The sequence below is a fragment of the Oncorhynchus mykiss genome, chromosome 2, assembly GCF_013265735.2.
Source record: "Oncorhynchus mykiss isolate Arlee chromosome 2, USDA_OmykA_1.1, whole genome shotgun sequence".
Taxonomy (NCBI): domain Eukaryota; kingdom Metazoa; phylum Chordata; class Actinopteri; order Salmoniformes; family Salmonidae; genus Oncorhynchus; species Oncorhynchus mykiss.
The window spans coordinates 20,431,117-20,452,750 of record NC_048566.1 but is presented as its reverse complement, the minus strand read 5'-3'; the positions used below and the strand labels follow the sequence as shown (position 1 = coordinate 20,452,750).

At 44.5% G+C, this 21,634-nt stretch overlaps 1 protein-coding gene across 1 annotated transcript; it reads left to right on the top strand.

The window, feature by feature from the left end:
• Positions 1-194: 194 nt before the first annotated feature.
• Positions 195-13,956, top strand: LOC110503575 (complement C1s subcomponent). Its single transcript, XM_021581979.2, has 11 exons — positions 195-323; positions 3,864-4,062; positions 4,661-4,841; positions 4,994-5,119; positions 5,657-5,850; positions 6,364-6,514; positions 7,390-7,505; positions 7,691-7,757; positions 11,833-11,964; positions 12,175-12,249; positions 12,823-13,956. The coding sequence occupies exons 1-11, from the start codon at positions 310-312 to the stop codon at positions 13,635-13,637; spliced, it is 2,070 nt and encodes a 689-aa protein (XP_021437654.2). The 5' UTR covers positions 195-309; the 3' UTR covers positions 13,638-13,956.
• The last annotated feature ends 7,678 nt before the right edge of the window (positions 13,957-21,634 follow it).

Below are 21,634 nucleotides of genomic sequence, written 5' to 3'. Positions count from 1 at the left end.
TTCTCTCTCTCTCTCTCTCTCTCTCACTCTCTATGCACTCTCCCTTTCTCTGTCAATTCAATTCAAAGTTTTTTTTGGCATGGAAAACATGTTTACATTGCCAAAGCAAGTGGAAAAGATAATAAACAAAAGTGAAATAAACAATCAAAAATTAACAGTAGAGTTCTCTCTCTCAACGTTGAATAGATGTTGAATTGACGTCTGTGCCCAGTGGGAGGGGTTAGAGGGAGAGAGTTAAAGTGAAATAGCAAGAAAAGAGAAAGACAGTGAGTGTTTATTTGCTGAGGCAGAAGTGATCACTTCCTCACCATGCTAGGAGTGAGGTATGTAATGATTTTTCATAATTTCTTATCAAACAGATTATTAACACAAATATAATATGTAAGCTCATCTTCCTGCATTTATACAGCACTGATATTTATTTAAACAAGCAACACATTTTAAGTGACGACCTTATGCAACGATCGTGATTTACAGTTTCCTTCTTGGGATATGTGGTGTAATTTTCTTCTTCCTCAATGGATGTGATTGTGTGAAATGAACCCTGCATTTGTTAATGAGGGCTAATATTATAATATATGTACTGTAAGTCTGAACTGATGTTCACATGCATCTCTCACCCTTATTATTTCTGTTTGTCTGATTGTTTCTCTCTTTTTGTTTACATTATTGATTCTCTCTTTTTCTTCATACTTTCCTTCTCTCCCGGTGTCTCTTTGTTATTCTTCTTGTTCTCCTCTTTGACTTTGTCCCATCTTTCTCTCTGTATCTCTCCCCCTTTCTGACCCCCGTCTCTTTCTCTCTTTCTCTCTCTCTCTTGCTTTCTCTTTTCTCTCCGTCTGTCTTCATCCCCCCCTCTCTCTCTGTCTTTATTCCCCCTTCTCTCTATCTGTCTTTATTCCCCCCCTCTCTCTCTGTCTTTATTCCCCCTTCTCTCTCTCTGTCTTTATTCCCCCTTCTCTCTCTCTGTCTTTATTCCCCCTTCTCTCTCTCTGTCTTTATTCCCCCTTCTCTCTCTCTGTCTTTATTCCCCCTTCTCTCTATCTGTCTTTATTCCCCCCCTCTCTCTCTGTCTTTATTCCCCCTTCTCTCTCTCTGTCTTTATTCCCCCTTCTCTCTCTCTGTCTTTATTCCCCCTTCTCTCTCTCTGTCTTTATTCCCCCTTCTCTCTCTCTGTCTTTATTCCCCCTTCTCTCTATCTGTCTTTATTCCCCCCCTCTCTCTCTGTCTTTATTCCCCCTTCTCTCTCTCTGTCTTTATTCCCCCTTCTCTCTCTCTGTCTTTATTCCCCCTTCTCTCTCTCTGTCTTTATTCCCCCTTCTCTCTCTCTGTCTTCGTCCTCTCCCCCCTCTCTCTCTGTCTTTATTCCCCCTTCTCTCTCTCTGTCTTTATTCCCCCTTCTCTCTCTCTGTCTTTATTCCCCCTTCTCTCTCTCTGTCTTTATTCCCCCTTCTCTCTCTCTGTCTTTATTCCCCCTTCTCTCTCTCTGTCTTCGTCCTCTCCCCCCTCTCTCTCTGTCTTTATTCCCCCTTCTCTCTCTCTGTCTTTATTCCCCCTTCTCTCTCTCTGTCTTTATTCCCCCTTCTCTCTCTCTGTCTTTATTCCCCCTTCTCTCTCTCTGTCTTTATTCCCCCTTCTCTCTCTCTGTCTTTATTCCCCCTTCTCTCTCTCTGTCTTTATTCCCCCTTCTCTCTCTCTGTCTTTATTCCCCCTTCTCTCTCTCTGTCTTTATTCCCCCTTCTCTCTCTCTGTCTTTATTCCCCCTTCTCTCTCTCTGTCTTTATTCCCCCTTCTCTCTCTCTGTCTTTATTCCCCCTTCTCTCTCTCTGTCTTCGTCCTCTCCCCCCTCTCTATCTGTCTTCATCCCCCCTCTCGCTCTCTCTGTCTTTGTCCTCTCCCCCCCTCTCTATCTGTCTTCATCCCCCCCTCTCTCTCTCTGTCTTTGTCCTCTCCCCCCTCTCTCTCTCTCTGTCTTCGTCCTCTCCCCCCTCTCTCTCTGTCTTTGTCTTCTCCCCCCTCTCTCTCTCTGTCTTTGTCTTCTCCCCCCTCTCTCTCTCTGTCTTTGTCCTCTCCCCCTTCTCTCTCTCTCTGTCTTTGTCCTCTCCCCCTTCTCTCTCTCTGTCTTTGTCCTCTCCCCCTTCTCTCTCTCTGTCTTTGTCCTCTCCCCCTTCTCTCTCTCTGTCTTTGTCCTCTTCCCCCCCCTCTCTCTCTGTCTTCATCCCCCCCCTCTCTCTCTCTGTCTTTGTCCTCTCCCCCTTCTCTCTTTCTCTGTCTTTGTCCTCTCCCCCTTCTCTCTCTCTGTCTTTGTCCTCTCCCCCTTCTCTCTCTCTGTCTTTGTCCTCTCCCCCTTCTCTCTCTCTGTCTTTGTCCTCTCCCCCTTCTCTCTCTCTGTCTTTGTCTTCTCCCCCCTCTCTCTCTCTGTCGTTGTCTTCTCCCCCCTCTCGCTCTCTGTCTTTGTCCTCTCCCCCTTCTCTCTCTCTCTGTCTTTGTCTTCTCCCCCCTCTCTCTCTCTGTCTTTGTCTTCTCCCCCCTCTCTCTCTCTGTCTTTGTCCTCTCCCCCTTCTCTCTCTCTCTGTCTTTGTCCTCTCCCCCTTCTCTCTCTCTGTCTTTGTCCTCTCCCCCTTCTCTCTCTCTGTCTTTGTCCTCTCCCCCTTCTCTCTCTCTGTCTTTGTCCTCTCCCCCTTCTCTCTCTGTCTTTGTCCTCTTCCCCCCCCTCTCTCTCTGTCTTCATCCCCCCCTCTCTCTCTCTGTCTTTGTCCTCTCCCCCTTCTCTCTCTCTCTGTCTTTGTCCTCTCCCCCTTCTCTCTCTCTGTCTTTGTCCTCTCCCCCTTCTCTCTCTCTGTCTTTGTCCTCTCCCCCTTCTCTCTCTCTGTCTTTGTCTTCTCCCCCCTCTCTCTCTCTGTCTTTGTCTTCTCCCCCCTCTCGCTCTCTGTCTTTGTCCTCTCCCCTTCTCTCTCTCTCTGTCTTTGTCCTCTCCCCCTTCTCTCTCTCTGTCTTTGTCCTCTCCCCCTTCTCTCTCTCTGTCTTTGTCCTCTCCCCCTTCTCTCTCTCTGTCTTTGTCCTCTCCCCCTTCTCTCTCTGTCTTTGTCCTCTTCCCCCCCCTCTCTCTCTGTCTTCATCCCCCCCTCTCTCTCTGTCTTTGTCCTCTCCCCCCTCTCTCTCTCTCTCTTTGTCCTCTCCCCCCTCTCTCTCTCTGTCTTTGTCCTCTCCCCCTCTCTCTCTCTTTGTCCTCTCCCCCCTCTCTCTCTGTCTTTGTCCTCTCCCTCTCTGTCTTTGTCCTCTCCCCCTCTCTCTCTCTGTATTTGTCCTCTCCCCCCTCTCTCTCTCTCTCTCTCTCTTTGTCCTCTCCACCCTCTCTCTCTCTGTCTTTGTCCTCTCCCTCCTCTCTCTCTCTTTGTCCTCTCCCCCCTCTCTCTCTCTGTCTTTGTCCTCTCCCTCCTCTCTCTGTCTTTGTCCTCTCCCTCTCTCTGTCTTTGTCCTCTCCCTCTCTCTGTCTTTGTCCTCTCCCCCTCTCTCTCTCTGTCTTTGTCCTCTCCCCCCTCTCTCTCTCTGTCTTTGTCCTCTCCCCCCTCTCTCTCTCTGTCTTTGTCCTCTCCCCCCTCTCTCTCTCTGTCTTTGTCCTCTCCCCCCTCTCTCTCTCTGTCTTTGTCCTCTCCCCCCTCTCTCTCTCTGTCTTTGTCCTCTCCCCCCTCTCTCTCTCTCTGTCTTTGTCCTCTCCCCCCTCTCTCTCTGTCTTTGTCCTCTCCCCCCTCTCTCTCTGTCTTTGTCCTCTCCCCCCTCTCTCTTTCTGTCTTTGTCCTCTCCCCCCTCTCTCTTTCTGTCTTCATCCAACCCTCTCTCTTTCTGTTTTCGTCCTCCACCAGCCTCGGTCTGTTCCTCTTGCCCCTCTGTGCCATGTCGATGCTCTCGGGGTGGGTGGAGTCTCCAAGCTATCCCCGTGGTTACCCACCTGATGCCAGTCTGAACTGGAGCAGGTGTGCCCCTCACGGCCACACCCTCGCCCTCAGGCTGACACACCTGGACATGGAGGACAGTCACGGCTGCGAGAACGACGCCCTGGAGGTCAGTGTGAGGGGTTAAAAGTAATTATTTATATATACACTATATGATTGATAGGAGGTGCTGTTTTGAAGCCTCCATCTTGGCACTCCCCCACCAGTGTAAAAAATGTTTTGGAAGCTATAGAAATGCATTTATTATTTTCTACAATTGTTTTTGCCATGCTTATTCTATTGCAGTCAACTTAATGCATGCTTTTAAATTATATTATGTGAACTAAACATAAAAATAAAACATTTTCCTTAAAGCATACTTAAATACATTAAATACATTTTGTCCTTGAAACACCGTAGAATTCTATTCATTCATATGGAGGACTGCTTCTTCTGGGGAGTGCAATTATGGCCGACTGGTAGCTTCAAATTCTCTCATTGGCCAATACATAGCATGAACAATCCATTGGTTAAAGTCAGGTGTCACTGTCTCAAGGATGACACTTTTACTGTAATCTAACATACTTTTGAGATATGGAAAAATGTTGTCTATTATTACTGTTATTGGGGTGGGAATGGGAGGGATATTAGATGTCACAATTAGAAATCCTAAGTTGTCCATGTGTTAAAGATGGGACAAAAGTTCTCTCCTCTCATCCTTCTGTTAGATCTTTGCAGATGGAAAGCAGATAGCCCTTCAATGTGGTGAAATGTCATTTGAGGACCTTGATTCTACCGTCAATCCCTCACTCCTTTCCTCTGTGGAAGGCTGCCTCTCTCTCTCGTTCCGCTCTGATTACTCCAACACCAAGAGACACACTGGCTTCAGAGGGTTCTACATGCTGCAAGGTGAGGAGGAGAAAGGGAGCATTGTTGTATTTCTCTTAGACTATGATGAAATTGTATTTTTGTTGTTGTTGTTGTTGTTGTTGTTGTTGTTGTTGTTGCATTACCTCATGTGACCAATGAACCTTAGTCAGACATATGTTGTCTTCTAACAGACTTTGATGAGTGTGAGGAGGACCCTGATAACGGGTGTACCCAGTTCTGCCACAACTACATTGGAGGATACCTCTGCTCCTGTCGCCTTGGTTACCACCTGGACACAGACGGACACACCTGCACAGGTATGGAGGAGAGAGACGAGGGAGAGAGGGAGAGAGAGACCAGGTGAGAGAGAGAAAGAAAAGGAGAGACAGACAAGAGAGCGAGAGAACACTGTATATATACATAACATGACATTTGTAATGTCTTTATTCTTTTGGAACTTCTATGAGTGTAATGTTTACTGTTCATTTTGATTATTTATTTCACTTTTTGTTTATTATCTACTTCACTTGCTTTGGCAATAAAGCCCCTTGAATTGAGAGAGCGAGACAGAGAGATGGGAAGGGACAGGGAAAGAGGAAGTGAAAGACAGAATGAACAGAGGAGAGCAAGAAGGAGGAGCACTAAGGGGAAATGAAAACAAAGAGAGAATGATGAAGAATTAAGTATTATGATGGCGATGTTGCAAATTGTGTTAATAACGACAAAGATGCGATGGCGTTACTACTTGTTGCTCGTACAGCTACCGACTTCATGACACAACACCATCCCTCTTTGATAATTATGATGATGATGACCTTGAGGGTCATGTTATTGATCATACGTCTCTACCACAGTGAGTTGCACTGAGGACCTGTCCGGCTCGCTGCGTGGTGTGATATCCAGTCCCTCTCGGCCCGGCCCATATGCTGAGCATGCCCACTGCTCCTACATCCTGTCAGTAGAGGACAACCTGGAGCTGCTTCTACACTTCACTGGGGAGTTTGATGTGGAGCAGGGGCCAGACGGGCAGTGTGTGGACACAATCATGGTGAGTAGCTGTAGCCTATAAATAGGGCCTAGAGTTTTTCTTAGGTCATGTGGTCAAGAAAAACTCTGCTGATTCTCACTATTACAATGTGTAAGTTCTGTGAAATTCCTACATTATGCTGTGCACCCTCCCATGAATTTGACCAACCCCTCTAACAAGATTTGCACCTGACATACGCTGTGAGAGTAACCCGGAAGTGACTACCCCCTCAGCCTTGTAGTTTTTAAAACGTTTTCAATGCACACAAACGTAGCGCAATGGTCTAGAGTAAAAACTTCATAAAAGGCATCTGGTAGAGGAAGTGGCCGTCACCTTCACAGCGAATAGGAGAACATTAAACCAACTACATTCAACTACATTTCATAAATCAACTACATTTCAATGTCACTGAATATGCTTCAACAACAATGTCCCTCTCTCACCTTGTAGTCTTACAGTATTCCTGCTACAGTACATGTCCTGTTTTCCTGGGACAACATATTCTCTTCATACATCATATTCTGTTGTTTTCAGGTTGAGACTTCCTCTGGGACTCAGGGGCCATTCTGTGGCCGTGTGCCTCCCCCTCCTCCCCTCCGCACTGGGTCACACCACGCCCGCATTCTCTTCAACTCTGACGGACAGGGCTCCAACAATGGCTTCACTATCCACTACAGAACCACAAGTAGGGTCATGTACGCTTTTAGGAAACTACTCATTATATGAATCCTTGAAATAATATGCACACGATAACTGAAAAAGGACAACTTTTATACATAAAAAAAGCACATTCCTGGATTAAATCATGTAACATACATACCCTTTAGCAGACGCTTTTATTCTAAGTGACCTACAGTCATGCACACATTTCACGTATGGAAGCGCCAAGCCCTACCAACTGAGCTACAAGGGACCACCCTGTACAGTGCCTTCGGAAAGTATTCAACCCCCTTGACTTAAAACATTTATAATTTTGTTACAAAGTTAAATTAAAATGGATTTAATTGTCATTTGAAGAAAAATGTGGGTACATCTCTAAGAGCTTTGCACACCTGGATTTAACTATATTTGCCAATCGTTCTTTATTCAATTCTCCAATCTCTGTCAAGTTGGTTGTTGATCATTGTTAGACAGCCATTTTCAAGTGTTGCCATATATTTTACAGCCAATTGAATTGTATGTGTGGGGCACAGAGATGGGGCAGTCGACCGCTATTACTGCACACAAAGTGAGTCCAGGCAACTTATTATGTGTATTTGTAAGCACATGTTTAACTCCTGAACTTATTTGGGCTTGCCATAACAAAGAGGTTGAATACTTATTGACTCAAGACATTTCAGCTTTTCATTTTGATTTTTTTATTTGTATTTTCTAAAAACAAAATTCCACATGATGGAATATTGTGTGTAGATTAGTGACACGAAATCTAAATGTAATCCATTTTAAATTCTTGCTGTAACACAACAAAATGTGGAAAAAGTCAAGGGGGTTGAATCCTTTCTGAAGGCACTGTATAATGGACCAAAATAAAGTGATGCCTCAGGACTTGTTTCATTGCAGCAAAGACCTGCCGAGGGATTGTGACCTCCAACTCCACCCTGGCCCCACAGCAACCTGAATATCACCAAGGTGACACAGTCACGGTGACCTGTGACCTAGGCAGTGTTCTGAACACAGTGAGTAGGCTACGGTATTGTAAGTTCACAAGTGGCAGTAAAAGGGTTCAGTTAGCTTTCATACTCAACCAAGAGCTTAGTTTGGTGCTGTAGACGAACTGAAGAAATGTGGACAATTTGAATGTTCTCAAAGAAATGACATAATAGATTGTACACTACTAGATACGTGTGTTCTCTCTTCAAAGGGTGACAAAGAGTATGAGTCGACATGCCAGAGGACAGGCGAGTGGAGTCCTGTGTACCGCTGTGAACGTGAGTGAGATGAGACCATCTCTACAATTGTATTTCATAGGATTAATATAGCCAGCGATTAACACTCTTGATAGATGTAACGCAAAATGTTCTGGTGTAGAAAAATATAAAAAGTTAAGATTGGATATAGGTATGAGGGTCATTCTTGAATTAAGGGGACATTTGGACATGGGATTTTTAGAAAAAATGAACTTGCCGCATTTCAAGCTTTCCTTTTGTGAAGGGCAGCCAGGAACTAGTTATGTTGAACTTCGTCTCCACTCTGCATTTAAGCAGCCCTTCACAGCTGATTCTGACTGGGCCAAAGAAATGACAAAGCAATAGGTATGTTTCAGTGGAGGCTGCTGAGGGGAGGACGGCTCATAATAATGGCTGGAACGGAGCAAATGGAATGACGTCAACCACATGGAAATCACGTGTTTGATGTATTTCATACAATTCCATTTATTCCGCTTCAGCCATTACCACTAGCCTGTCCTCCCCAATTATGGTGCCACCAACCTCCTGTGATATGTTTATAGCCGTGGATATGCGCCCACTCTCCGGGGTTGAGAAGAATAGTGGGTTTCATCACCTTGAGAAAGTGCTCAAGCCTCGTAACAAACTTTGCCCTCTCGTACCCATTTCAGCAAACAGGTGGTACCCGCTCTATATAAGCAAGCTAAGCTGAAGTTGGCAATGAATTGGCCAATGCATCCTGTGTTGCACCTACTACAGATGGATGGACCACCAGGGCTACTTATGACATGTTCAAAACAACGGGGAACTAGGAAATCTCCGACTTCCAACTTCAGTGTGTTCAAGATAACTGGGAACTCGAAAAAAACAAGCTCCGACTGAGATAAATCCAACCTGAAGTTCAGTGACGTCATGATTTGACCTCGTTTTTTCCCAGTTGCGATGTAAAGTAAGCATTACGATGATCGTACCAGTTGCATCATTATTTACGAGCCAACGTTTTAAGAGTGTTTCCATACACGTTCGCTAAGGGACAGGTCGAAATTTACTTGGGGGAGGGGTGGTCCAAAATATGTGTTTTTTTGGGGGGGGGCACAGGGGAGGGTGGTGCAATTTTCCCCTTGGTTTACATTCGCTCCTCTACTTGTAGTTTCCATATAAACAATGGCTTGATATTACCCTAATAAAGTTTAGAAATGTTTGTGGTTTGGTATGGCGTGGCTATCATTAAGCTTTAGCTACTGCAGGCCTATGATTTGAAGGCAGTGCACCCCGGGGTTTCAACTGGCTCCTACAGTTGAACTCGAGGTGAGGAAGACTGTTTCAGGTCTACCAGAGTTAATCCTATAATCTAACAATATAACGCTTATCTTTACAAAATATTTGGATCGAAAATGATGGAATTACCCTTCTTCTGTACGTCTATATGTGTATAGCAGACACAGTAACCATCTGACATAAATTCATGCATGTCATGTTGTACCTATATATACAGTGCCTTGCGAAAGTATTCGGCCCCCTTGAACTTTGCAACCTTTTGCCACATTTCAGGCTTCAAACAAAGATATAAAACTGTATTTATCGGTGGTGACCATGTAACCTAGCCTCAGTGCAGTGGGCAGCTGGGAGGAGGTGCGCTTGTTCTCCATGGACTTTACAGTGTAGCCTTTGATTTCCTGACTGACTGCGTGTATTGGTTCCTGACTTCACTGAACAGTTGCATGTCGCGGGGGCTATTTGATGCAATTGCAGTCCGCCACAGGATGCTTTTGTGCTGGTCAAGGGCAGTCATGTCTGGAGTGAACCAAAGGCTATATCTGTTCTAAGTTCTACATTTTTTTGAAAGTGGCATGCTTATTTAAGATGGTGAGGAAATTACTTTTAAAGAATGACCAGGCATCCTCGACTGACGGGATGAGGTCAAAATCCTTTCAGGATACTCGTGCCAGGTCGATTAGAAAGGCCTGCTCGCAGAAGTGTTTTAGGGAGCGTTTGACAGTGATGAGGGGTGGTCATTTGACCGTGGACCCATAGCGGATGCAGGCAATGAGGCAGTGATTGCTAAGATCTTGGTTGAAAACAGCAGAGGTGTATTTGCAGGGCAAGTTGGTCAGGATAATACAGTGCCTTGCGAAAGTATTCGGCCCCCTTGAACTTTGCGACCTTTTGCCACATTTCAGGCTTCAAACATAAAGATATGAAACTGTATTTTTTTGTGAAGAATCAACAACAAGTGGGACACAATCATGAAGTGGAACGACATTTATTGGATATTTCAAACTTTTTTAACAAATCAAAAACTGAAAAATTGGGCGTGCAAAATTATTCAGCCCCTTTACTTTCAGTGCAGCAAACTCTCTCCAGAAGTTCAGTGAGGATCTCTGAATGATCCAATGTTGACCTAAATGACTAATGATGATAAATACAATCCGCCTGTGTGTAATCAAGTCTCCGTATAAATGCACCTGCACTGTGATAGTCTCAGAGGTCCGTTAAAAGCGCAGAGAGCATCATGAAGAACAAGGAACACACCAGGCAGGTCCGAGATACTGTTGTGAAGAAGTTTAAAGCCGGATTTGGATACAAAAAGATTTCCCAAGCTTTAAACATCCCAAGGAGCACTGTGCAAGCGATAATATTGAAATGGAAGGAGTATCAGACCACTGCAAATCTACCAAGACCTGGCCGTCCCTCTAAACTTTCCGCTCATACAAGGAGAAGACTGATCAGAGATGCAGCCAAGAGGCCCATGATCACTCTGGATGAACTGCAGAGATCTACAGCTGAGGTGGGAGACTCTGTCCATAGGACAACAATCAGTCGTATATTGCACAAATCTGGCCTTTATGGAAGAGTGGCAAGAAGAAAGCCATTTCTTAAAGATATCCATAAAAAGTGTCGTTTAAAGTTTGCCACAAGCCACCTGGGAGACACACCAAACATGTGGAAGAAGGTGCTCTGGTCAGATGAAACCAAAATTGAACTTTTTGGCAACAATGCAAAACGTTATGTTTGGCGTAAAAGCAACACAGCTCATCACGCTGAACACACCATACCCACTGTCAAACATGGTGGTGGCAGCATCATGGTTTGGGCCTGCTTTTCTTCAGCAGGGACAGGGAAGGTGGTTAAAATTTATGGGAAGATGGATGGAGCCAAATACAGGACCATTCTGGAAGAAAACCTGATGGAGTCTGCAAAAGACCTGATACTGGGACGGAGATTTGTCTTCCAACAAGACAATGATCCAAAACATAAGGCAAAATCTACAATGGAATGGTTCAAAAATAAACATATCCAGGTGTTAGAATGGCCAAGTCAAAGTCCAGACCTGAATCCAATCGAGAATCTGTGGAAAGAACTGAAAACTGCTGTTCACAAATGCTCTCTATCCAACCTCACTGAGCTCGAGCTGTTTTGCAAGGAGGAATGGGAAAATAATTCAGTCTCTTGATGTGCAAAACTGATAGAGACATACCCCAAGCGACTTACAGCTGTAATCGCAGCAAAAGGTGGCGCTACAAAGTATTAACTTAAGGGGGCTGAATAATTTTGCCCGCCCAATTTTTCAGTTTTTGATTTGTTAAAAAAGTTTGAAATATCCAATAAATGTCTTTCCACTTCATGATTGTGTCCCACTTGTTGTTGATTCTTCACAAAAAAATACAGTTTTATATCTTTATGTTTGAAGCCTGAAATGTGGCAAAAGGTTGCAAAGTTCAAGGGGTCCGAATACTTTCGCAAGGCACTGTACATACAGTACCTAGCCTAAACATCTTGATTCTATGTGTAGCGGAGATGTTCTGTGGAAAAATTGACTCGGAAGGTCAAAAAACATCTAACGATGCACTTTGGCTGCTCTACCAGTGGTCTGGATCCCTTGCAGATGTGCAATGGTTTTTAAGAACAACGTTACTAATGAGAGTTCTGAGAAACAGATCAGCTACTACAGATTCATCTTACGATGGTTCTAACAATGATCTTAACGCTATGAAGGCTCTGGGAAACGAGGTCTAGGACCTTTGCATTTTCATAAGCTATTTTATCTTTTAAAGCTATTTGTTTTGGAGTTTGTGTCAGAAACGTTGGTTTGCTCTGTATGTCTGGTTCACTCTAGCTGTGGATTGTGGAGAACCAGACACTTCTAGTGATGAGGCCCTTCAACTGGTGGACAAGGATCCAAGCACTCTGTTTCATGATGAGGTCCGGTTCAAGTGTGAATCTAAATACTACACACTGGAGGGAGACGGTTAGTCCATACAGTCTTATTTACCTACAACTGCAGCTGTTATCTTTTTCTTGAACTTTTTATGTAAATCTCCTCCTTTCTTCCATCCCTCCTTCCCTGATCATTTCTATACAGTATCTTCAGTATACCTGCCCTATGCTTTCTGAGTCCGCTCCACGTGCCATCACTATCTACCCTACCTGTGCTCTTACCTCCCTTCTGTTCCTTCAGAGAAGTACATCTGTGATGCCAGTGGTACGTGGACATCGGTCAAGGGCCAAGAAAAGTTACCAAAGTGCATCGAAGGTATGCCACACTATCATTTATCGGGTGTACGCAGTGTTGTGGAGTAATGAACTATATGTAGTTCAACTAGTATTTTAACTACATTTTGCAGTAGCTTGGTGGTAGTTTAACTAAATTCAAATCTTGATAGTGTTTATAGTAGTTAATTACTTATTTTTACCATGTAGCTGTGTAGCTAACTACTGGAAATACACACTACTTTTTTTAGTAAAAAACATTTTTAGACCTGCCTAATTCTCACTTGAAACTTGGGCTTAATTACACATTCTGTTAACATGACTCCAGAGTAAAAGCTTTTCTTGCAATTTGTAGTTTATGACATTTCACATTTAGTTATGATCATTTTCCACTAAGTTGTTTTTATGTAGTGAATTACTTTTCAAAGTAACTTTAGTTAAGTAAACTAAGGGTAACTTTAGTGTAGCTTACCTTCTTCCAGTGAGAAGTAATTCGTAACTTGGTAAACTATATTTTCACAGTAGCTTCCCTAACACTGGGTGGATGACAGTACAGTATAACTGCTGTTACACTATTAATGATCCAGTGTACTGTTCTGGATTGTCTATCTTCTAGTGTGTGGGAAGACAGAAACAGATATTTCCAGCTTTGGAAGAATTTTGGGGGGCAAACCGGCGAACATGGGAGAGATACCCTGGCAGCTTCTCACTAAACAGCCCAAAAGAGGAGGAGCATCCCTGATCAATGACCGGTGGGCCATCACAGCAGCTCATGTAGTGGATGGCTACGAAGAAAGCACGCTTACATTTTTCGGGGGGCTGATAGATGGGAAAAAAGCACAAGAAACTGATCCTGATGTGGTTGTCATGGCAACGGAGAAGATTATCATTCACCCTGACTACATAAAGGGCATACCTGGTAATGAACGCACTAACTACGACAGCGATATAGCTCTCATCAGAATGTCTTCCAGGGTGAAGTTAGGGCCCAATGTTCTACCCATATGCCTGCCTGAGGCTGATGGAGGATTCAAAGAGTTTCAGCACGGCACTGTTTCAGGGTGGGGTGGGACTGAGAATAAAGATAAAAGCAGATTCTTGCTTTACGCATCTGTGGGAAGACACCCCCAAATGAATTGTGAGGAAACACCTTTGTTGTCTATTAACAAGCCAATGGTTTTCACTGAGAACATGTTCTGTGCAGGGGGTGATGGGTTAGATAGCTGCAAGGGGGATAGTGGGGGTCCATTATTTCTCCCTAAGCTGGGATCAGGGAACAAGGACAACAGAGGGCCATATCATCTGAGAGGCATTGTGTCCTGGGGTTCCCTTTGTGAACTGGGAAAGGAATCTAAAAAGGGTTACTACACCAAAGTGGAGAATTACTTAGACTGGATCAAGATGACAATAGAGAGAGAAGAGCAGGGGTAAAAACAGTAAAGAAGACTAAGAAGAGTAAAACATACTAGTCAACTCTGAACCTCCATAATCATAATTGTATGCTAATTATTTCCCGTACTTTTACTTTTTATAAAACCAGTCTGGTTCTATAAATGACTTGTGTTGTTTTAGTTCAGTGTTAAATGTAACTTCAGTATGCAGGCAATACCATCCTGTCATGTCTGAGTAAAATCTCTACTCTGTGGCAAAATCACCAAACATATTGCTGTGCCTTTTATTCATTGTTGTGAATAATGCTTCACAATGTAACCCTGATTGACAAACCCAAATAAAAATATAATTCAGAAAACTCGTCTGAATGTTTGTCTTCAATCAAACTCTCAATTAAATGTTGATACCCTATTTTCACTCCTCCTCCTCCTCCCCCATTTCTACTGTGCCTCTACGTCTGCATTGCTCGCTCCCTGTGGTTTTAGGCTCGGTTTCTGTATTTCTATTTGCAGTGGCGACCCATCATTCAGGGCTGTTTTGAGCCCTTCCTGTCTAGCTTTTTTTTGTAGCCTGTTTTCAAATCAAATCAAATTGTATTATCACATGCACCAAATAAAACAGGTGTAGACCTTACAGTGAAATACTTACTTACGAGACCCTAACCAACAGTGCAGTTTCAAAAAATATGGATAAGAATAAGAGATAAAAGTAACAAGTAATTAAAGAGCAGCAGTAAAAAATAACAATATATACAGGGGGGTGCCGGTACAGAGTCATTGTGTGGGGGCACCGGTTAGTTGAGGTAGTATGTACATGTAGGTAGAGTTAATTAAAGTGACTGTGTATAGATGACATCAGAGAGTGGCAGTGGTGTGGAGAGGGGAGGGGGGGGAATGCAAATAGTCTGGGTTCATGTTCAGGAGTCTTATGGCTTGGGGTAGAAGCTGTTTAGAAGCCTCTTGGACCTAGACTTGGCGCTCCGGTACCGCTTGCTGTGTGGTAGCAGAGAGAACGACTAGGGTGGCTGGAGTTTGACCATTTTTAGGGCCTTCCTCTGACACCACATGGTATAGAGGTCCCGGATGGCAGGATGCTTGGCCCCAGTGATGTACTGGGACATTCGCACTACCCTCTGTAGTGCCTTGCAGAGGAGGCAGAGCAGTTACCATACCAAGCGGTGATGCTCTCGATGGTGCAGCTGTAGAACCTTATGAGGGTCTGAGGACACATGCCAAATCTTTTCAGTCTCCTGAAGGGGAATAGGTTTTGTCGTGCCCACTTCACGACTGTCATGATGTGCTTGGACCATGTTAGTTTGTTGGTAACGTGGACACCAAGGAACTTGAAGCCCTCAACATGCTCCACTGCAGCCCCATCAATGAGAATGGGGGTGTTCTCGGTCCTCTTTTTCCTGTAGTCCACAATCATCTCCATTGTCTTGATCACATTGTGGGAGAGGTTGTTGTCCTGGCACGACACGGCCAGGTCTCTGACCTCCTCCCTATAGGCTGTCTCGTTGTTGTCAGTGATCAGGCCTACCACTGTTGTGTCATCTGCAAATTTAATGATGGTGTTGGAGTCATGCCTGGCCATGCAGTCATGAGTGAACAGGGAGTTCAGGAGGGGGCTGAGCACGCACCCCTGAGGGGCCCCCTGTGTTGAGGATCAGCGTGGTGGATGTGTTGTTACCTACCATTACCACCTGGGGGCGGCCCGTCAGGATGTCCAGGATCCAGTTGCAGAGGGGGGTGTTTAGTCCCAGGGTCCTTAGCTTATTGATGAGCTTTGAGGGCACTTTGGTGTTGAACGCTCTGCTGTAGTCAATGAATAGCATTTTCACATAGGTGTTCCTTTTGTCCAGGTAGGAAAGGGCAGTGTGGAGTGCAATAGAGACTGCATCATCTGTGGATCTGTTGGGGCGGTATGCAAATTGGAGTGGGTCTCGGGTTTCTGGGATGATGATGTTGATGTGAGCCATGACCAGCATTTCAAAGCACTTCATGGCTACAGACGTGAGTGCTACAGGTCGGTAGTCATTTAGGCAGGTTAGCTTAGTGTTCTTGGGAACAGGCACTCACAGACAGGCAGAGGTTGAAAATGTCAGTGGAGACACTTTCTAGTGGGTCAGTGCATGCTCACAGTACACATCCTGGTAATCCGTTTGGCCCTGCGGCCTTGTGAATGTTGACCTATCTAAAGGTCTTACTCACATCGGTTGCATAGAGCGTGATCACACAGTCTTCCGGTATAGCTGGTGCTCTCATGCATGTTTCAGTGTTATTTGCCTCAAAGCGAGCATAGAAGTAGTTTAGCTCGTCTGGTAGGCTCGTGTCACAGGGCAGCTCTCGGCTGTGCTTGCCTTTGTAGTCTGTAATGGTTTGCAGGCCCTGCCACATCCAACAAGCGTCAGAGCCGGTGTAGTGCGACTCGATCTACACCCTGTATTGACGCTTTACCTGTTTGATGGTTCGTCGGAGGGCATAGCAGGATTTCTTATAAGCTTCCGGGTTATATTCCCGCTCCTTGAAAGTGACAGCTCTAGCCTTTATCTCAGTGCGGATGCTTCCTGTAATCCATGGCTTCTGGTTGGGGTATGTACGTACGGTCATTGTGGGGACGACATCATGGATGCACTTATTGATGAAGCCAATGACAGATGTGGTGTACTCCTCAATGTCATCGGAGGAATCCCGGAACATATTCCAGTCTGTGCTAGCAAAACTGTAGCTTAGCATCTGCTTCATCTCACCACTTTTTAATTGATCTAGTCAATGGTGCTTCTTGCTTAAATTTTTGCTTGTAAGCAGGAATCAGGAGGATGGGGAAATGATCAGATTTGCCAAATGGTGAGGGAGAGCTTTGTATGCATCTCTGTGTGTGAAGTATAGGTGGTCTTGAGTTATTTTCCCTCTGGTTGCACATTTAACATGCTGATAGAAACTTGGTAAAACCAATTTAAGTTTCTCTGCATTAAAGTCCCCGGCTACTAGGAGCGCCGCCTCTGGGTGAGCGTTTTCTTGTTTTCTTATGGCAGAATACAGCTCATTCAATGCTATCTTCCCAGTAACCGTCCATTTTATTGTCCAACGATTGCATGTTTGCTGGCAGAATTGAGAGAAGTGGGGGTTCATTCGATAGCCTCCGACTTCTCAGAAAGCAGCCTGCTCTCCAGCCTCTCTTTCTCCGCCTCCTCTTCATGCAGATCACTGGGGTCGGGGCCTGTTCCCAAGGGAGCCGTATATCCTCCGCCTCGGGCTCGTCAGAGTCGTGAAAGAAGAAAAATAATTCTGCTAGTCCATGGTGAGTAATCGCAGTCCTGATGTCTAGAAGTTGTTTTCGATCATTAGAGATGGTAACGGCAACATTATGTACAAAAATAGTAAAAAACATGTTACAAACAACGCAGATAAACTAACAAAAAAACACAATCGGTTAGGGCGCGTAAAACGTCTACCTTCTGCTCTGGCGCCATCTATTTTATTGTTTTGGCATTAAGACGTGAAACATATGAGTTTCTAATCAATGTAAAAAGAAGAATAATTGCGTTAATAAAGCTGCATACAAACATGGTCTCTTTTTTGCTTTCTTGAGTAAGGAAGCTCCAAAATGCAGGTGTTTCAGCCTTGCTCAGCCAAAGCTTTCTGTGGTGGTGGGGCATCCAGCAGAAAATATGAGGGGTTGGTAATGTTCTCTAGTTCGCCCCTGTGATTGGCTCAGTGTTGTGTCACTCATGGGGAACTACGTAACCGAAAAATCTACATGGAGAGCTTGAAAATTCAAGCCCCTTGGGTGCTGCCATAGAGTCACTGTACATTAGAAGTGCACAACCAAGAAGGCTCAAGGTCATTGGCCAAAGATAAAATTACATCAAATCAAGTCATATCTACCATAGCTTTGATTGGACTGATGATGTCAACATCATACTTTCAAAATCTTAATTTGCAAGCTAGACAAGCAGTCATCATCATGAATCATGTCGACAAATTACTGGCAAATCCTTTTCAATCCTTGTCATATGAAGATAAATTACAGATAAAATGTATCATCGGCCATTGGACATAAACATTACACAATAAGTTGAAATTGCAATTTCATCAATCAATCAAATGTATTTATAAAGCCCTTTTTACATCCGCTGATATCACAAAGTGCTGTACAGAAACCCAGCCTAAAACACCAAACAGCAAGCAATGCAGATGTAGAAGCACGGTGGCTAGGAAAAACTCCCTGGAAAGGCAGGAACCTAGGAAGAAATCTAGAGAGGAACCAGGCTCTGAGGGGTGGCCAGTCCTCTTCTGGCTGTGCCGGGTTGAGATTATAACAGTACATGGCCAAGATGTTCATAGATGACCAGCAGGGTCAAATAATAATAATAATAATCACAGTGTTTGTAGATTGAGCAACAGGTTGAAACTGGAGCAGCAGCACGACAAGGTGGACTGGGGAAAGCAAGGAGTCATCAGGCCAGGTAGTCCTGATGCGTGGTCCCAGGGCTCAGGTTCTCCAGGAGGGGAGAGGGAGAGAATTATAGAGAGCATACTTAAATTCACACAGGACACCGGATAAGACAGGAGAAATACTCACCCTAGGGACGGGATGGAAGAGCACCAGTAAGCCAGTGACTCATCCCCCATAATAGGGTTAGAGGCAGAGAATCCCGGTGGAGAGAGGGGAACCGGCCAGGCAGAGACCGCAAGGGCAACTCGTTGTTGCTCCAGTGCCTTTCCGTTCACCTTCACACCCCTGGGCCAGACTACACTCAATCATATGACCTACTGAAGAGATCAGTTTTCAATAAAAGACTTAAAGGTTGAGACTGAGTCTGCATCTCTCACATGGATAGGCAGACCATTCCATAAAAATGGAGCTCAATAGGAGATAGACTTGCCCCCAGCTGTTTGCTTAGAAATTCTAGGGACAATAAGGAGGCCTATGTCTTGTGACCGTAGCGTATGTGTAGGTATGTATAGCAGGACCAAATTGGAGAGATAGTTAGGAGCAAGTCCATGTAATTCTTTGTAAGTAAGCAGTAAACCTTGAAATCAGCCCTAGGCTTAACAGGAAGCCAGTGTAGAGCGGCTAGGACTGGAGTAATATAATCAAATTTTTTGGTTCTAGTCAAGATTCTAGCAGCCGTGTTTAGCACTAACTGAAGTTTATTTAGTGCTTTGTCCAGGTAGCTGGAAAGTAGAGCAGTCTAATCTGGAATTGACAAAAGCATGGGTTAACTTTTCTGCATAATTTTTGGACAGAAAGTTTCTGATTTTTGCAATGATACGAAGATGGAAAAAAGCTGTACTTGAAATAGTCTTGATATGTTCGTCAAAATAGAGATCAGGGTCCAGAGTAACGCCAAGGTCCTTCACAGTTTTATTTGAGACGACTTTACAACCATCAAGATGAATTGTTTCTTGGGACCTAGAACTACCATCTCTGTTTTGTCTGAGTTTAAACAAAAAGATTTGCCGCCATCCACTTCCTTATGTCTGAAACACAGGCTTCCAATGAGGACAATTTTGGGGCTGCACCGTGTTTCATCGAAATGGACAGCTGTGTATTGTCTGCACTGCAGTGAAAGTTAACATTGTGTTTCCCGAATGACATCAACAAGAGGTCAAATATATAGCGAAAACAATAGTGGTCCTAAAACGGAACCTTGAGGAACACCGAAATGTACAGTTGATTTGTCAGAGGACAAACCATCCACAGAGACAAACTGATATCTTTCCGATAGACCAATTTAGGTTTCCGATCTCTCCAAAAGAATGTGGTGATCGATGGTGTCAAAAGCAGCACTAAGGTCTAGGAGCACGAGGACAGATGCAGAGCCTTGGTCTGACGCCATTAAAAAGTAATTTACCACCTTCACGAGTGCAGTCTCAGTGCTATGATGGGGTCTAAAACCAGACAGAAGCATTTCATATACGTTGTTTGTCTTCAGGAAGACAGTGAGTTGCTGCGCAACTGCTTTTTCCCAAATTTTGGAGAGGAATGGGAGATTCGATATAGGCCGATAGTTTTTTATTTTCTGGGTCAAGGTTTGGCTATTTCAAGAGAGCCTTTATTACTGCCATTTTTAGTGAGTTTGATACACACCTGGTGGATAGGGAGACGTTTATTATGTTCAACATAGGAGGGCCAAGTTGGAATAGGGTCCAGTACGCAGCTTGAAGGTTTAGAGGCCATTACTATTTTCATGAATGTGTCAAGAGATATAGGATTTAAAAAACTTGAGTGTCTCCCTTGATCCTAGGTCCTGGTAGTGTTGTGCAGACTCGGGACAACTGAGCTTTGGAGAAATACGCATATTTAAAGAGGAGTCCGTAATTTGCTTTCTAATGATCACGATCTTTTCGTCAAAGAAGTTCATGAATTTATCATTGCTGAAGTAAAAGCCATCCTCTCTTGGGGAATGCTTGTTAGTTAGCTTTGCGACAGTATCAAAAATAAAATGTAGGATTGTTCTTATTCTGGAAAAATAGTTTGGAATTATTGGAAAAATAGGATGATCAAGAAGTGTGAGGGCTCTTCGATGTTGCACTGTACAGTCTTTCCAAGCTAGTCGGAAGACTTCCAGTTTGGTGGAGCGCCATTTCCGTTTAAATTTTTTGGAAGCTTGCTTCAAGGCTCCAGTATTTTCTGTATGCCAGGGAGCTAGTTTCTTATGACAAATGTTTTTTTGTTTTTAGTGGTGCAACTGCATCTAGTGTATTACGCAAGGTTAAATTTAGTTCCTCGGGATCAGGCCTACCACTGTTGTGTGTTTGTGTCAATTTGTGTCATCTGCAAATTTAATGATGGTGTTGGAGTCATGCCTGGCCATGCAGTCATGAGTGAACAGGGAGTTCAGGAGGGGGCTGAGCACGCACCCCTGAGGGGCCCCCTGTGTTGAGGATCAGCGTGGTGGATGTGTTGTTACCTACCATTACCACCTGGGGGCGGCCCGTCAGGATGTCCAGGATCCAGTTGCAGAGGGGGGTGTTTAGTCCCAGGGTCCTTAGCTTATTGATGAGCTTTGAGGGCACTTTGGTGTTGAACGCTCTGCTGTAGTCAATGAATAGCATTTTCACATAGGTGTTCCTTTTGTCCAGGTAGGAAAGGGCAGTGTGGAGTGCAATAGAGACTGCATCATCTGTGGATCTGTTGGGGCGGTATGCAAATTGGAGTGGGTCTCGGGTTTCTGGGATGATGATGTTGATGTGAGCCATGACCAGCATTTCAAAGCACTTCATGGCTACAGACGTGAGTGCTACAGGTCGGTAGTCATTTAGGCAGGTTAGCTTAGTGTTCTTGGGAACAGGCACTCACAGACAGGCAGAGGTTGAAAATGTCAGTGGAGACACTTTCTAGTGGGTCAGTGCATGCTCACAGTACACATCCTGGTAATCCGTTTGGCCCTGCGGCCTTGTGAATGTTGACCTATCTAAAGGTCTTACTCACATCGGTTGCATAGAGCGTGATCACACAGTCTTCCGGTATAGCTGGTGCTCTCATGCATGTTTCAGTGTTATTTGCCTCAAAGCGAGCATAGAAGTAGTTTAGCTCGTCTGGTAGGCTCGTGTCACAGGGCAGCTCTCGGCTGTGCTTGCCTTTGTAGTCTGTAATGGTTTGCAGGCCCTGCCACATCCAACAAGCGTCAGAGCCGGTGTAGTGCGACTCGATCTACACCCTGTATTGACGCTTTACCTGTTTGATGGTTCGTCGGAGGGCATAGCAGGATTTCTTATAAGCTTCCGGGTTATATTCCCGCTCCTTGAAAGTGACAGCTCTAGCCTTTATCTCAGTGCGGATGCTTCCTGTAATCCATGGCTTCTGGTTGGGGTATGTACGTACGGTCATTGTGGGGACGACATCATGGATGCACTTATTGATGAAGCCAATGACAGATGTGGTGTACTCCTCAATGTCATCGGAGGAATCCCGGAACATATTCCAGTCTGTGCTAGCAAAACTGTAGCTTAGCATCTGCTTCATCTCACCACTTTTTAATTGATCTAGTCAATGGTGCTTCTTGCTTAAATTTTTGCTTGTAAGCA

Excerpts from the sequence above, each read along its gene's own strand:
- LOC110503575 (XM_021581979.2), top strand. Across the intron at positions 4,842-4,993 it reads AGGGTTCTACATGCTGCAAG|ACTTTGATGAGTGTGAGGAG; the intron begins GTGAGGAGGAGA and ends GTCTTCTAACAG. Across the intron at positions 12,250-12,822 it reads GTTACCAAAGTGCATCGAAG|TGTGTGGGAAGACAGAAACA; the intron begins GTATGCCACACT and ends TCTATCTTCTAG.